Below are 16,297 nucleotides of genomic sequence, written 5' to 3'. Positions count from 1 at the left end.
GAAAAGAAAATCCTTTGCATGGAACACAATCAATACTTCTAAATCAAAAGCAATAGATGCAGGTCTCCAAAGACATAACAACTGATTAATAAAGCAGTGAATAAAAAGAAAATGGACAAAGTTGAACAAAAAAATAACCCCTCAGTTTTTCCACATCCCAGGTGGTCTGTGTATACCTTCATCTGAGCAATGAACAGGCAGTCCCCTCCCAAAAAAAACCCAGAAGATGTTTTATTTTTTCAAGTGTTGCAATACAACAAATACATGATCTGTACAAAGGACACAACAGGGCCAGTTTAAATACAATCAGGAGAAAGGAGTCCCCATATTCACAGTCCTCAGACAACATCTTCTACCAGAACCTGAACCAACATTTTTAAGGGTTCACTTAAAAAACAAACTAAAAAACCAAACCCACCCCAAACAAGTTAAAAAATTTAAAGGTCTCCAAAGAGTCTGTGGGTGTATTGTCTTACAGCAGAGCTCATGGGGCATTCTGTGAAGGGTCACAATGGCATCTTATTGCCCTCAATGCTGATTTTCACTGCATGGGCCGTTCTGCTTTTTTTCCTGATATCTGTGAATTTCCGCATCTGTTTGTCCAGTCGACTCACCCCTTTCTTAGAGGTCCCCTGGAACTTAAAAAATAAAACTAATAATTACCACTGAAAAAAAGCAGAGGCCCCAGAGGTCCAAGGCAAGTGGCACATGCGAGGCTGCGCCTGGCAAGGAGCTGGGGGAGCCACTGGGCCCAGCTGCTCTGTCTGTTCTCCTCCCAGAAGGGGAAAATGCCCCCCAGTGTCTGCAGGGCTCGGCTGGAGGCAGTGGCACTCACGGCCATCACAGTGCAGGGTCAGTCACTGCGGAGCTGGGTACCATGTGGAAATTTTGTATCTATTGGCTGCAGCTGTCAGAACCACAGGGCACCAGTGTCACCACTCTGGACTTCTTGCAGGAGGGTTAGACACAGATACACTGTGACTAAGGCTGACACATCAATTTCAGGCTGCCGTTTATTTTAAAGGTCAGGGATTAGTATTGAGAAAGCAAGGGATTACTGAACAAAGGCAGTGTAGGGGGTAGCAAAAAGAAATGCCTAAACTGACCATACAAGCACTGCATTTCATCTCTGTGTTTGAACTGCAAATGAAAACCAGGTGGCGTAACAGTTATTCTGCACAGATTAATTCAGTGATGGTGTGCTGAAACACCACTGAAGACAAACAGCAAGGACCTTCCAAGCCATAGCCAGTGCTTCCCAGAAGGCAATTTTCCTTAACTAGACAACAGAAACAGGAAGTGATGGAAACGTGACACTTTTAAGTTTGGGAGAAACAGTGATATCCAAAACATGCTACTTAGGATCTGAAAAACACATCCATTAGAAACTTGTTCCCATGGCTAAGGAAGGTGCTCCTGACATGCTGATTTTAAATAAGGTTTACTCATAAATCTGTTCACTATTCATTGAAATTATACCTAAAATTTCACAGTGATGTTTAAGAAAATATCCTTTTAAAAACAAATAAATATGAAGCTTAATATGAAGTCAACAGTTATCTATGGCTTGTGCTCACCTCTTCCTGTCACTGTTCGCTTGTGGCAGCCCTGCTTACAGCACCGAAATGCAGACCAGGAACTGTCAAAGCAATTCCCATTGATGCATGTTCTCCTAACCCACACTCACAGCAGAGGATTCTTCTCCCCCTGGTCTCATTCTGTAGCTCCCATCATTCTACTTCCTTTCAGGAGCAGGTGTGAAAAACACCTCACTGTGCCCCAGTCAGAGGTCAGCCACAGACACTGCATGCAGTGACACGAGCTCCTGTACCAAGGGCTAAGAATGCCCATGTGTTGCTTCAGGTGAATCTGGAAAACCTAATTGTGTCAGAGCAGCATTCAAAACCACAGGTGGTGCAAAGCTGGTTTTGAGCACAGGTATTTTCGCTGAACTCCTGTCATTTGGGTACCCTGAAGCTGTGCAGGCAGGAGCCATGGCAGAGGTTATGTGCTAGAGCCTGTTTTCTCCTGTACAAGTTCCCTTGTAGGTCACAGTACAGACATGAGAGAATTCAAGGAGACTTTTCCAGGTTAAAGTTAGGGTGTACACACTCCTGTCCTGCATGTGCAAACTGCCAACAGCTGGAGCACATGCACTGTTCACACCTCCCTCGAGGGATACCTCTCCAACTTGGGAAGGCAGTGGTATGGCTACAGGGGCATCCTGTTGCCTTCAATGCTGAACTTGATGGCCCGATGCACTTTGCTGAGTCGTTTCTGTTCAGCAAACCGTCTCTTGTGCTTTTCCAAGCGACTAATACCTCTCTTAATAGTCCCGGGCTAGAAACAACATCTCAATTAATGGACAGAAGGAGAAAGAACAGCAGACAGCACAGCAATTGTTACTTCTCCCACTTACACACATTCTACCACATAAACCCCTTTAAATGAAACTGTATGAGTAGATGGATGAAGACAAAGCAACACAAAGGCCTCCACCGAAGCTGTTCATGTTTACCAAAACCTCAAAAGTTTTCCAAACTCGAATATTATTAGAACATGATACAAAAGCTGGGAGAGGTATAAAAACATCAGTGCAGTGACACAGATACTGAACTACAGCTTTAGCTCAAAATGCTTTAAAGCAAGAGGCCTGCAATCACATTCTCACCTGAGAGAGAAATTCTAGAAAAGTTAACTCAAAAATCTCTTTTTGGTCAGAGATATTTTCCTGTGAAAACACGTGATGAGCTTACTGTCCATACTCACTACAAGAGGCCCTTGAAAGAACTACCCTCCTGTACAGTAACCATGGTGATATGGTGACAGATGCCCAGGCCTAGGAACAGTCACCAGGCCACTGGCAGTGCTTACCCTGGAGGACTCCATCTCCACGTTCCACTTGGGCCTGACGACGTAGTCTTTGTTGGAGGGCATTGGGACCCTGGCACGGGCACAGAACCCAGGGTCCCCGGGCCTGAGAGCCCTGTGGAAAAAAGGATGTGACTGTTATGGACAAATCTTATCCAGAAAGAAGTAAAGCCACCCAGTGTGCTGTCCTCTGAAACACACTATATACCACTGCCTCTAAAACCTCTACAGAAATTCCACAGTAGTAGTGCCACCACAATACTTCACTTAAAAAAACCCCAACAAACTATATATCCAACTTACTTTTCTTCTCCTGTTAATACTTTCTCCAGGTCCCTACGGGGAGTCTGACCACCAGAGCTGCAAGAAAAATAAATATTTATAGGCATCTATACACAGAGAAAGAAATTTTAAAAGACAATAAAGTATGTTAGAAGATAAGAGAGACTTTAACTGACTACCCTTTTACCCTTTTTATTTCCTTTAGTATTTACACACCACTTGGTTTCTCTTGAGGGAGCCTTAAAGAATTCCATGTTTCTGCCTGCTATTCCTACCTGCTCATTTTCCTTCGATGAGGCATCTGTTCCAAATCTCTCTGTTCTCTCTCTTCTCTGGTCATGCCTTTGTAGTTTGAGGTAAGGCCAAAAATGGGTCGAGACCATTCATCTATTAAAAAAATTATTAGTTAACAAAGACCAGGCTTTTGTTTCTCTTAAACCACTCTGGTGATCAAGTACAGCTTTGAAAGTTTGTGCCAAGTATTTATGCTTCCTTTCAACCAAATGATTTTTGAGCCCTTAGTATTTAATGGAAAACCAGCCTTGTGAACAGAAAACAAGAGCTTTCATCCCCAAAGTCTCTTTGTTGCCTGCTCGTCTAGAACATCTCCAAGCTCTCAGAAAGAATACTCAGTGTCAGGACCTCCTGCACAACTCAGGAATGCTGTTTTAGAAATATGCAGAAAAGGTCCTAAAGAATGTAAGTTTATCATCAGTCTGCAGCCATTCTGGATGGAATGCACTCCACATGGAGTACAACTGAGTAGTAAACAAATGTCAGTCAGCTCAGTTCTCTCTGAAGTCCATGGAATAAACAGCCCTCTGGCAGCACCTTCCTGCCTTTTCAGCATATACAAACGATCTGGACCACGAGCCAAGAGAGAACCCAGCAAAACAAACGCCATCCTCTGGTTTAAGACAATGGAACAGGCACATGCAGAAGCCAATGTAATAGTACTTTTAAGAGCTGTACAGAGTTATGAAACACATCAGTGAGGTTCCTACACTGCAGAATCTTTTCTACAGACAACAGCAGTGCATCAGAAACCAAAGCAGAAGTTCCATTCATCACCAGAGGGATCTCAGAGATCACAGGCAGGTTTACATACTGATCAACTTCCCAGCCATGTCCTTGTTCGTTCTCGACTCCTTGGGGTGTTTGTACAGGTACATCACAGCCCGTCCAATGCCACTGTGCTTCAGAGTCTCCTGGCTCACACTGGGCAGCTGCAGACAAAAGGAAAAGTCAGATAACAGCAATAAATTATGTCTGAACATTAATGGTCATTGAACTTTGCAGAAATACCTTTCACTTCAACCAGCTTAGAAAATTTAAGGTTTTCGTTGTCCCACTGGGAATTGTTTAAAGTATCAAACACCTAAATCTAGCAATCTGCCATACCATTCTTGGTTTATACACAAAATTAGGTAGCTTTCTAGAAATTTTCTAGAAATGCTCTCTAGTTTAAATTACCCCAAAACTATGCTACTGCCTTCAAATCATTAATTCTATAAATAAAAACTTACATGGCAAAGACACTCAAGCAATCAGCTTAGCCAAAGACACTGAAAGTCTACACTGAGTGTGTGCACTGCACACTGTAACAGAGCAGAAAAGAGAAGGGATCAGAAGGGGAAAAAATTCAGGGATGCATAGCAAGCAACTCTTCACCTAAATTTGGATATAAACCTGAAACAGGAAGGCAGGGCCAAATCACCTACACTCTTTTGCACAAGCACACCTGTTGTGCAGGTTGCTTCCTTGCGTGTTTCACTGCACAGCCCATCGGCAGAGCTGCAGTTCATTTATCACCTCACATTTCCTTAAAGCACATGACTGTAAAACTGTGGACAAACTCCAAATCAAATGTGGAAAGTCAGGTCCAAACCTCTTGCAGGATCTTCAGAAGCTCCTCTCTTATCTTTAGTGCTGGCAGACTTCGGTCTGGTAGAGGAGAAAGCCACTCTTTGATGGCAGACATAACACCACTATCGATGAAAGTTTCTTTGAGATCCTGCCTAACAGGTTTAAATTAAGAGAAGCCCATAAGTCATGTAATATAGCAACATCTCAAGTTGTGATGTCCCCTCAGGAAAATAGCATAATTGAGTTTCTTTCATGTTAAATTTAAGAGGGAAAATTATGTATAATTTTATGTTTTTGAGGTCACCTAGCTTCAGCATTTACTTGGAATAAAAATAGTGTTTTTCTGCATATTCAGTATAGCTGTAGTATAACTCCATGGAATCTTACAAATTCTGACTATTGCCCAGGGTTGCAGTTAACTAGAATGACAACTCACTTTTTAAGATGCATAACTACAGTTGGTAGCAAAGTTAATTTCTTTAGTGCTGGTTTCTTTTGCGTATTCAGCTGACGATCCTCCTGTAGAGAGTTGAAGAATCAGCACAAGTTAATCAAAGAAAGAAATCAGCAACTCCCATTCTTTGCAACACTTACAAAGAAAAAGACTAGTCTATTAAACTAGAAGTGCAACTTTGGAGGGATTACACTAATTTTGTCCCCTGCTCCACAGCTCACCAACAATTATGCAACAACTTCTCTGAAAAAAGGGTCATCACTTTAGTCAGTATTTCCCAATAAAGCATCACATTAGGAAAGTGCTCCTAAATTTACTTTTTTTTTCCACTTCATGACTTAGACTGACTACAATAACTGGAGGTTCTCTATACTGTGCACAGATAACACTTTCTTAGTAAAGCCTCACCTGAAAAACAGAAAAATAGCTAAGCAGAACAATGGGAAGGGAGAACATGTATTTTCACCTGTGTCTTTTCAAAACTACTTCCATCCAAGGCCTGACTATCACTATCTATTCAAAACTTGTAACCCATACCAAAACCATCCAAAGCAATCAACAGATTTCTGTCCAGCTCTGGTAATTCCTTTTTATTTGTCCTAATCCACTGAAGGCTCTCTGTGCAATGTTTGTTTTATTTCAAGGGAGAAGATTCTCCTAATGCATCTCCTTCCCTCTTCCTGCCCCTGTACTTCCAACTTTGACACCTCATTTGAAACATCTGGCTGTCATCTTGTCTGAGAAAGGCTTTCCTGTCAAGCCCAAGAAGTTTCAGTTGCCTTCCAGATTGCTTTCTTACTCTTCCCATCTTTCTGAACTCATTATCCAGATCTTGTTCTCAGACAGATGCTTTTGTTGTTGCTATTTGTAAAGCTCCTCTAGTTTCTAAAGTCATGTATATCTCTCAATTGGTTTTAATGTGTTTTGCTGTTTATTAATTTGATTGCTACTCCAACAAAACAGAAGACACTTGACAAAAAGCAAGATCCCAAATAACCTTCCACAGGAAGATACTAAACATTTCTCCTAGAAAAAGGCAGAAGGTCCCATGAATCTTTACTCTGATGTCATTACCACACCACTGTCATTCAAGCAATTTGGAAAAGGACTCTTCTCAGAAACAAATACCCAAGTATGACACATGCCAGTAACATCATAATGAAATTAAAGCATAGTCCCTTTCTCAGTATTTAACATACTACCAGGTGGTTTACAGAGCACCTATATATCCCTTTTTAAAGAAGTTGATCTCAGCGGATGGAAGTTTAGCAATTTACCTAATTTTAATATTTAAAAATTAGCACTCTATCAAAATTTCAACAGTGTTTTCATTTAGAACAGCAAAATAACATTTAGGCTTATACAGATATTAGAAGCTTTCCATAGTGTACAGATTACTCCTGCTGAATACAAGCCAGATTTTTCTATCTTATTAATCACACAGTTTTCCCATAGAAGGGAACTGAATTTCAAGGTGTGTTTGGAGCCTGGAAAACTGACCTCAGCAGCTTCATTCATCTTCACAATCATGGCACTGACCACATCATCTGCATCACTGATGAAAGTGCCCCCGTCACGGTTCCGCCTGCGCTTGCCGCTCATGCTCTTCTTCCTCTGCAGCATCATGTCAAAATCTGACATGAAGTCCATGCTGAAACACAACCACAGTGTTAATGATGGGCCTTGGCAGGAAATAATTTTGTGTTTCTCTCGTGCACAAACACTGTGTCTCAAGGTCCCAGTGAGATAATTAATTATCCTCAGTATGCAAAATGCAAAACTAGCAAAGGGCTCCAATGGCTCCAGACCTTGCTGTAATACCCAACATGTGCACACCTGCAATATCCAGGGTCCATAACGCCCTTTCACCAAAATCTGGCATTAACAAAGGAATATGTAACACAATGACTTACTGCTTCCCTCTTTTGATGTTATCATCAGAGTCTGATTCATCTGCTGTCTCCTTCATATCTCCATCACCTTTCTCTTCCTCCAAATCCTCCTGGTTAAAACCCTGATGAGTACAGAGAGTGCAAATCAGTGTATGGATCAGTATTGAGCATCTAGTCAGGTACCTGACACTAAAAAATCTTCAGGTAAGTCTTCAGAGGATCCAGAAAGATGAACAGTCTTTTTGATTCCCCCTGTGACTACTGTCACACCAACAATTCTCCCAAAAGATGAGAAGATGAGCTGTAAATGTTATTTAACCCAAAGAGTACCCCAGTGAGTCTGGTAGATACAAAACTGACCTGATGCAGCATATACATTCTCTTCAGATCTAGCAAGTCAACAGGAGACATCCACAGTAACACTTACCGTAAATTCCTCCTCTTCCTCATCACCAGATTCTCCAAATATATCTGCAATCAGGTTCCTGTGAAGGTAACAGCCACATTTATCTATTTCAACTACAACAAGATGTGCCTTTTCTGCAAAATCTCTAATGACTGTATGAAGATCTCCCTTTTGTTCTATCTCCTTCTACTGACCTTTCTCTTCATGCCACCAATGAAGGTGAACAGTCATTCTCTGGTTGGGATTTATCCATTTACCATGGTTTTCCATTCCCCATCACTCCCCCTGTCTAAAACCCCAATAGAATTCATATTCTTTTCCACTTACTCTTGTTCATTTCCAGATTCACTGTCACTGCCAAACAGATCTTTCCCTTTTTTCTTCCCAGCATCCTCTTTTCCTTCTTCTTCCTCCTCCTCACTATCGGATACAGCATTTTTCTTCCTTTTGTCAGATTTCTCTGAAGCAGCGTCACTGTCCGATTCTTCAGCATCAGAAAGGATTCGTACCTTTTTTGCAGCTGCCAGCAGAAAGGAGCATTACTACATGTCCCAGTAACAGAGGGGACAACTGTTACTCTCAAATTAATCTCTGACTAGTCTTCCAACACCAGACCATTGCCATTTCCTAAAAAGCTTATCAATTCTGAAGTGTTTTATTAAATCAGCAAATGGAGCTTCCATACACCACATCTATTCATTAAAAAAAATTGCAATTTCAAATCTCTCACCTCCAGTATATGAAAAAAACACACAGGAAAAAATTACTAGAGAACCAGCAATGAAGTAAATAAATAACAAATTATCATGTCACCAGATGCCAGTTAGATCCTTACGGTCTTTTGTTAGACCTACTTATTACTCAGAAGTGTTAGATACACATTCACACAGCAAAGCAGTCAGAACAACAGCCTCTGCTAATGCAGTTCTGCTCCAAAACTAAATCTGATTTATGGTTTCTCAACTTAAGATGCTTTATTCACACAAAAGCAATGATTTAACTTTCACATCACTACCTGTCACAGCACAGTATAGTTTCTTACATGTTTTCTCATTGTCATCCTCACTATCAGAAAGGATGGCTGTTTTCCTCTTCACTGTCTTTTCTTCCTCTTTTTCATCTTCATCACTGTCTGATATCTTACGTCTCTTAGGAGCTTCGTCTTCACTGTCAGAGCCCTGAAATACTTTCCTTACATGTTCATTATCTGAATGATGAGAGTCATTCTGCACCTTTTCCTTCCTGTCCTCCCCATCGCTATCTTCAGACTCTATCTGCTTGTGTCTGGACACATCCTCGCTCTCCGAGTCGCTGGCTGGCTGCTTCTGAGGCTCTTCACTCTCGGAGTCACTGGCTGGCTGCTTCAGGAGCTCCTCACTCTCAGAGTCGCTGGCTGCCTGCTTCTGGAGCTCCTCACTCTCAGAGTCGCTGGCTGCCTGCTTGTGTGATTCCTCATTTTCAAAATCACTGCTGTGATCCCTTGGAGGGTCTCCATTGTCAGAGTCACTCGCTCGATGATTTAAGGTCTCTTCATTTTCAGAGTCACTTAAATGCCGGTTTGGACGGTCCTCAGTATCAGAGTCACTGTCCTTCTCTCCATGAGCTGCTTCATTTTCTGAATCACTCACATTGTGATTTGGGGGCTCCTCATTATCTGAGTCACTTTCTTTTTGCCTTGGGTTATCTTCATTTTCAGAGTCTGTCATATGAGGCTCTCCGCCTTGCCCATCATCTTCTCCATCACTGTGTTCATTCTGAAACAGAAAAATAATCTCAGACAACTAAGCAAAAACACCTTAAAAAGTAAAGAAAAAATGTTCTGTATTTTTGCTTGTCCTTCCTCCAATGTGATTACCCAAGGTGCTGCAAACTGAAATAGTGTCTATGTAAAAATAATTAGACAATTTGCATCAAAATACTATCAAATACTTCACATCAAAAAAGTATTATCAGTGGAAGTATGTCCATCCTGCAGCTCCATGGTATTTTGAAAGTGGTAACGGAATTCACAGAACACTTAAATAAGCATTTCTAAGAAGGGTCCAGCTGCTCAAGGGTAAAGGCTTAGTACTTTTATTTTAATAGGTCAGGCCTTCAAAGTGGTTTAGTTGAAATTCCCAGTAACAAAGCAAGAAAGAGTATCTTGCATTTGTCATTTTATTTTCCTGAAGATCTCAAACAGATGTTTCCTGTGTGAAGTACACCTTACTGAAACAGCACAGGCATTATGCTCCAAATGAAGCTAACGCCTGTTCCTTCTTTGTCGAGGAAACCTATTTAAGAACAACTCAGAGCAAAAGCCTAGCAAAAGACAAGAATAAAGTTTTAGTCAGACCTTTCAGAGTATAACTGTTAACAGTCTTTGTGTTTGATTCAACAGCTCTCTCCCCTGTGCTGACAGCTCCCATGCTTATCCAGACACCCAAGATAATCCATACACAAACACACCCACCTGGCAACTTCAGAACTGAAACAATCCTTTGACTTTTCTACACACCAAGAAATATTGAGGCACGTGCTCAATTTTTAAGAGAACATCTCAGAAACCACCTTACTAAGTATAATTACTTACAGCATCATTGTTTACCTCCAACATCCAAAATCTACTTGGGAAAAAAATCTCAATTGCATTTACCCGAGAATATGAAATTAGACTTGAAAACTCATTCCATTAATTCAGCTCCCACAGCTACTGTCACCATAATCCTGTTTTCAGCTGAAAACAACAGCATTGTACAAGGAACTTCTCTTTAGCATACTCAACTCAAAGCCTCAATCAGGCTTTCCTCAGTCATTTTGTCTCAGCTATAAACTTTTTCTACTTGCAAACTGAGTATTTATTGTGACAGGAGATGCTTTAACACCTACATGTCCTGAAGTTTCCAAATCTTTTTTTCCTGCAATTCAATTTCTTTGGAAACAGACTTTCTATTTTTATTTTCTCCAGTTGTTCTACTCCCACATTCAGACCCATAAAAAAATGTAGGTGTAGCTGCCCTACACCTACAACAAAGAATACTACTGATCTTTAAAATGCATGATGCAGGAAGAATTTTAAATAAAATTAATTTCAACTGCTTTTAGGAACTACTTCCTCCATAATTATGTTAAGTGGCAAAGAGCATTGCTTTTTAAGACTTTGGACTTCATATACTTATTTCTTTGGCTAGCACTTGATAAAGATCATCTAAATTACTGCAGAACGAATAACAGTGTTACTGAACAATGAAAAAAAAAAACCCCAGGACCATGAAATTTTAAAACATGCACTACAAATACGACTTCACTAATTCCATGTTATTTAATGCTAACTACAAACAGCTGCTGTGACAATCAAAGTTGTTTTCTCTCTGCTGCTTGTTCCTGTCTCTACAGCACTGCATCTTTGGTATCTTTCATATTCAGAAATTCTCATTTCTCGTCACAGAAAGGAAACATGGTTCCGTTAAAACCTGTGTCTGGAATTTTAAGGAAATATTAATATTAGGAAGTGACAGAATCTAGGATGCACTCACCTGCCCTCTGCTTGTTAATATTTTATTCCCTTACCAAAAAATCACTTTGATTGCCCTTCTCCTGCCTAGTATATCCCATATAAACCTATCACAGGTGTATGTGACAGATCTTCCCTGACTGTATTACTTTAGACTAAAGAAAACTGCAGCTGGAACAGAACAGAAAGCAGATTGCACAGCAGTTACAGGTAAGGTCATTGAGAAACACTGAAATCAAACTGGTATCTAAAATGGTAGAAAAACAAGAATTAAATAATTTTTGTTACTGTATTTTGTGTGGGCTTGCCTGTCTTCTCTCAAAGTCAGATGGTGAATGCTGAATAGTACTGATAAGTATGTCAGCGGTAATAAAGGATTTTGCTAAACAAACCCAAGGAAATTAATAAAAATAGTACTCTTTAAGATATTAGGACCATCACATTCCCAGCTTCCAGTTTAGGAATTCTTTGGTGAGCAAATAAACAAAATTAAGAACCAACAAGAATCAGCAATGATTCTTCATATTTCTAAGGTCAGAAGTGTAGCTGCAGGTTATACATGCACCTGTTCAAAATTAATCACTAAATTACAAAGAACTTCTCATGCAAAACCTTGGGGAGAAGACACTGTAATTACAGAGCTTTATTACTGGAGATTATCACAGGATCCCGAATCTTTAACCTGTTACTGCAAAGTGACAATCCCTGCTGAGAATGAAGATGTTTGGTGGGGGAGAGCAGACACCCAGCAGTCAGACTCAGCCAGTGGTCAGAGCAGCTCAGCTGCTGCAGTGTGAGCACCCAAGGTGACACGGGTGGGTGTCCCTGCACACTCAGGGCACAGGGGTGTCCCTGCACACTCGGCTGTCCCTGCACGCTCACTCTGGGCACACAGCTGTCCCTGCACGCTCACTCTGGGCACACGGCTGTCCCTGCACGCTCACTCGGGGCACACAGCTGTCCCTGCACGCTCGGGAACACACCTGTCCCTGCACGCTCACTCTGGGCACACAGCTGTCCCTGCACGCTCGGGGCACACAGCTGTCCCTGCACGCTCACTCGGGGCACACAGCTGTCCCTGCACGCTCACTCGGGGCACACAGCTGTCCCTGCACGCTCACTCGGGGCACATGGGCACCAGCCCTGGAGCCCGCTGAGGAGAGCTGGGCCAGGCAGCAGCACTGTCAGTGAGGGCAGTGCTGCCCCAGAGCCCCCAGCAGCAGCACAGCTGAGACCCTGCCCAGGGCAGGACCTGCCCACTGCCCACACTGCAAGAGGCTGCTGCACACAATTCAGGAATCCGCATGCTTTGGAATATAATTGATATAAAAAGTGACCAACTTCCCAATAAAATGACAAAATGCTGCTGGGTATGCTTGATAGTCTTCACTTTCCCTTTTTTATTTGTTCATCTCTACAAACTGTTTTCAAAGAAATGAAGTATGTAATTTTTGAGTTTTCTAGTTTTCATTTTCAAATGACTGACTGAAAGATCAGACATCCTCAAACAAGAGTAGGTCTCAGGTAATTGCTACTGCATTTTTCTCTAATTCCTTTGCTTTCTTTTCTTCCTCCTCTTTATCTATAAACATTTTAATTGAGATGTCCTTGATTTTTGTTTAATGAGAGTTCTATAACATGAGGCTTTAGTACAGTATAAAATAAGGAATATATCAAAATCAAATTTACAGTGTTACACTTCTACATAAAAATTACAGCTACCAAGCAGTTTACTGGATCAACATGCAGCCACTTTTAAGAGCTACTTCTTTGATAATTCAGTAACTTCAACAAAATGGAAGCCATCCACTACAATTTCATGAGAGATGAGCATTAAACTAAGACCTACACAAGCATCATGGGCATATCAGCAAGTTCCTCCTTATTTTCAGGTATCACATATTTGTGTTTGTTAACAGTCACAGTCTAACCACAACTTAGTTCATGAAACAGCAGCAACTTGGTGGAAGTGTAAAAACGAAGTTATTACAGATTTCTGTATGAGCCTAACTTGGACAAACACTGTAAACGTGATTTCAGATTCATTACTGTACTAAAACTAATTCTAATTGTCTAAAGCAGAATCAGTAAGGACATCAAGGAGAACATTTATAGATAAAGTGGGATTGGGGGAAGGAAAGCCAGAAAAGAATTGTGGAAAAGAAAAACCCACATACCTGAGACCTACATAAGTAATTCCTCAGGATTCCCCTTTTCTTTAAAGTTAAAAACCTGAAAGAAAAGTTTGAAATTTTAAAACTTCAGTTCTTTACATCTGAGTTCTAAATTAGAGGCAAAAAAGTAATTAAATAGACTTAACTGATTAGTCTGCCTAAAAAGATTTTATTACCTTTGAGTGTCACTTCTCCCACACACTCCTAAAAATGAAGAATATAAGAGGATGAGAGAATATTTAGAGTAAATAATATGACAAATGACTGAGAGCTACTCCTTTCAGAGATGGCTGCTCCACATTATTGCTTTTTGAGTGCAAAGAGAACTCAACGGAGGGAAAGAAAAATTAAGACTTCATAGCAAAACAAAATATTTGAGTTTTAATTTGAGCTGAATCAAATAAAGCATGAAGGCTTGACAACTCTAATTTAGCATTGCTCAAAAAGGTGGCTTAGCTTGGCTCTTTTATTTTAATTGGCTTTGTGAAGTATTTTACCTACAGAGGAATATTCAATCACCATCATAGAACAAAGTCTTTAAAATACAGACACCTCAGCACATGAAGAGGCCCAGTTAACAGTGATAACTGGTACCTTCTGCTCACCTAAATCTGAAAAAGACATGCTGCAGATGTAAACAACAGTCAGCTACCTTGCCACAGTAACTAAAATTAAAATCTCAGAGAAGTGCTCAGAAAAGTAAGAACCAATAATCAAACATAAACCAATGACAAAGAAGAAAAAGATTAATATCATTGTAGCAGCAGTGAGACTTTTCACACACTCATCACACTTTTCTTTCATAAAACAGAAGTACTAAATTCCTCCAGACAGACAGTTATTTTCCCAGCCTGAGAAATGTGTTTCCTGCCACTGCAATTGTAGTTGTCACAGTGGCAGATGCTGCCTCATACCAAATCTGCCTCTTCCCTTGGAAATATCAACACCTATCAAAAAAAGTAAATTCCAAATGTGCTTTACAATTAAGTTCAAATACACGAGAAGAACTTTCATTTTATAAAATACAATTTTCATCTACTTTCTAACACTGAGGGAAGTATGAATTCAATTAAGGCAGGGCAAAAAAAAAGAAAAAATAATTTAAAAAAAAGGATTGTAAATTATGCCAGTTTAGTCAAGCCTTCTCTCACATCAGCCTTTGTTGCATTTTAAGCAATTTTTAACATGTGTAACACTGAAAACCCAGTCACAGTAAATCCTGATCTTTCCATTCAATACAGTAGAGTAGCAGAATGCTCTGAAATGGCTTTGACTACAGTTTTTATAAGTATCAAAAAGTTCTCTGTAACTTGGCTGGCAGAAGATCTGAATTCACAGGCTAAAATTATTCCTTCCGACAAAGACCTGACGTAGCTCTATTGTGAGTCACAAACAATTCTTAAAAATTAAATCTCAACTTCCCAAACTGCCCTAGAAATCTAAAGGGAGCCTTCTCTTTTACCAGAATCTCTTCTCAGACCAGTCAATCCACAAATGAAGTGACTCTGCCCCAGAAAACACCCTGGACCAAAACCTTTCCGTGCCGAACACTTCTCCAAGGGGGAACCACTTCAGAGGAAAAACACGTCCCACCTTAACCTGCTCCTTTGTGAATGACAAGGTGGAAACCAGCACAAGGCAGACTCAAGAGTCACTGTCCCCATCTGACATGAAAACTGGGAGAGCATTTATTCTCTGTTAAGGAAATCACTACCTCCATAGCGCGTGGTTTTACAGCACTGTGCAGAATTTCAGGTACAAATTCCTCATAACCCCGACATTTTATCTCTGTGAAATCGAGGCTAACCGAGTACAACTTACTAAAGTTCAGAACAATGTGTGCTACCACAACAAGAAAAAAACCAAACAAACCCTAGCCAACGCACTTGTCAAGAGACTGTCCAACGCTTTTTTATGGAAATAAAGTTTTGCCCGATGGAACTCTTAAGAGGAACTCAATAAACAGGTGTGTCTCGGTTACGAGAGAATGCCGCTTTAAACAACAACAAAAAAGAATTCAAAGAATAAACTTTGTCTAGATAAAGTTCCCTTAGTACCTCTGAATGGTGCCCTACACTCCCATTCTCCGATCCAGAATGTTGTTCGTTTCCTTCATCTTCCACATCAGATCCTGAGTCTCGCTCGTCTTGCACTGGAGTAGCTCCTCCATCATCTATACCGAGATTTAAAAAAGAAAGTAAAACTCAGCGTTTAAAGGAACCGCACGGGAACCAGGCGGGCCCCCGCTCTAACGGGGCATGGAATCGGGGGTGTCCGAACAAAGCACCCCGGCCACCCCCGGGAGCGCACAAAACCTCCCGCACCAAGCGGGGAGCGACCGCTGCGATGCCCGGACACCGGACTGTTGCAAATAACGCCCTCAGCGTTGCCCTCGGGCCAGGGCCCCGCCGCTGTGCCCCCGAACCCGCGGGCCCTGCCGTGCCCGACGCCCTCCCCGGAGGGTGCTGCGCGCCGCGCCGCTACCTGACTGCTCCCCGCCGTAGTAGTGGGAGTCCATGCCGCGCCCCGCGGTGGCGGCGGGCGCTGCCCCGGGCGCTCCCTCAGCGCGGCCCGGCCCGGCCCCGCCGCCTCGCACAGGAACAAGATGGCGCCTCCCCGCCCAGCAGCGCCCCCGCCCCGCGCGCACGGCGCGCTGGGTCTCGCGAGAACGCCGGGGCAGCGGCCGCCAGGGGGCGCTGGCCGCTCCGGCCGGCCCCGCCCGGTGGGCTCGGGCTCGGCCGCAACAAACCGGGAACGTTTCGGCCTCTCCGCTTCGCTTCCCTCCCGCCCCACAGCCCCATCCTGCGAATATAGATTGGTTTCAGCTTGACAGCTGAAACCCTGGGGAAACTGAAGGAG

The 16,297-nt window shown here is 42.0% G+C and overlaps 1 protein-coding gene across 4 annotated transcripts; it reads right to left on the bottom strand.

The window, feature by feature from the left end:
• Positions 1 to 206: 206 nt before the first annotated feature.
• IWS1 (interacts with SUPT6H, CTD assembly factor 1) lies at positions 207 to 16,053 on the bottom strand. 4 transcript variants are annotated; one of them, XM_059479248.1, is made up of 15 exons: positions 15,923 to 16,053; positions 15,496 to 15,611; positions 8,814 to 9,525; positions 8,099 to 8,291; positions 7,793 to 7,850; positions 7,387 to 7,487; positions 6,974 to 7,124; positions 5,456 to 5,538; positions 5,042 to 5,171; positions 4,262 to 4,379; positions 3,429 to 3,540; positions 3,175 to 3,231; positions 2,875 to 2,986; positions 2,183 to 2,340; positions 207 to 638 (listed from the first exon to the last, which is right to left on the bottom strand). In XM_059479248.1, the coding sequence occupies exons 1-14, from the start codon at positions 15,954 to 15,956 to the stop codon at positions 2,212 to 2,214; spliced, it is 2,106 nt and encodes a 701-aa protein (XP_059335231.1). In that variant the 5' UTR covers positions 15,957 to 16,053; the 3' UTR covers positions 207 to 638; positions 2,183 to 2,211. The 4 variants fall into 4 exon arrangements, with proteins under 4 accessions (XP_059335231.1, XP_059335233.1, XP_059335230.1 ...); XM_059479250.1 differs by lacking the exon at positions 2,183 to 2,340 and adding an exon at positions 13,442 to 13,496 and having other exon boundaries at positions 15,923 to 16,043; XM_059479247.1 differs by lacking the exon at positions 2,183 to 2,340.
• Between the last annotated feature and the right edge of the window lie 244 nt (positions 16,054 to 16,297).

Source organism: Ammospiza nelsoni, chromosome 10, assembly GCF_027579445.1.
Source record: "Ammospiza nelsoni isolate bAmmNel1 chromosome 10, bAmmNel1.pri, whole genome shotgun sequence".
Classification (NCBI taxonomy): Eukaryota; Metazoa; Chordata; class Aves; order Passeriformes; family Passerellidae; genus Ammospiza; species Ammospiza nelsoni.
The sequence above is the reverse complement of the archived record's forward strand: the minus strand, read 5'-3'. Positions and strand labels throughout refer to the sequence as shown.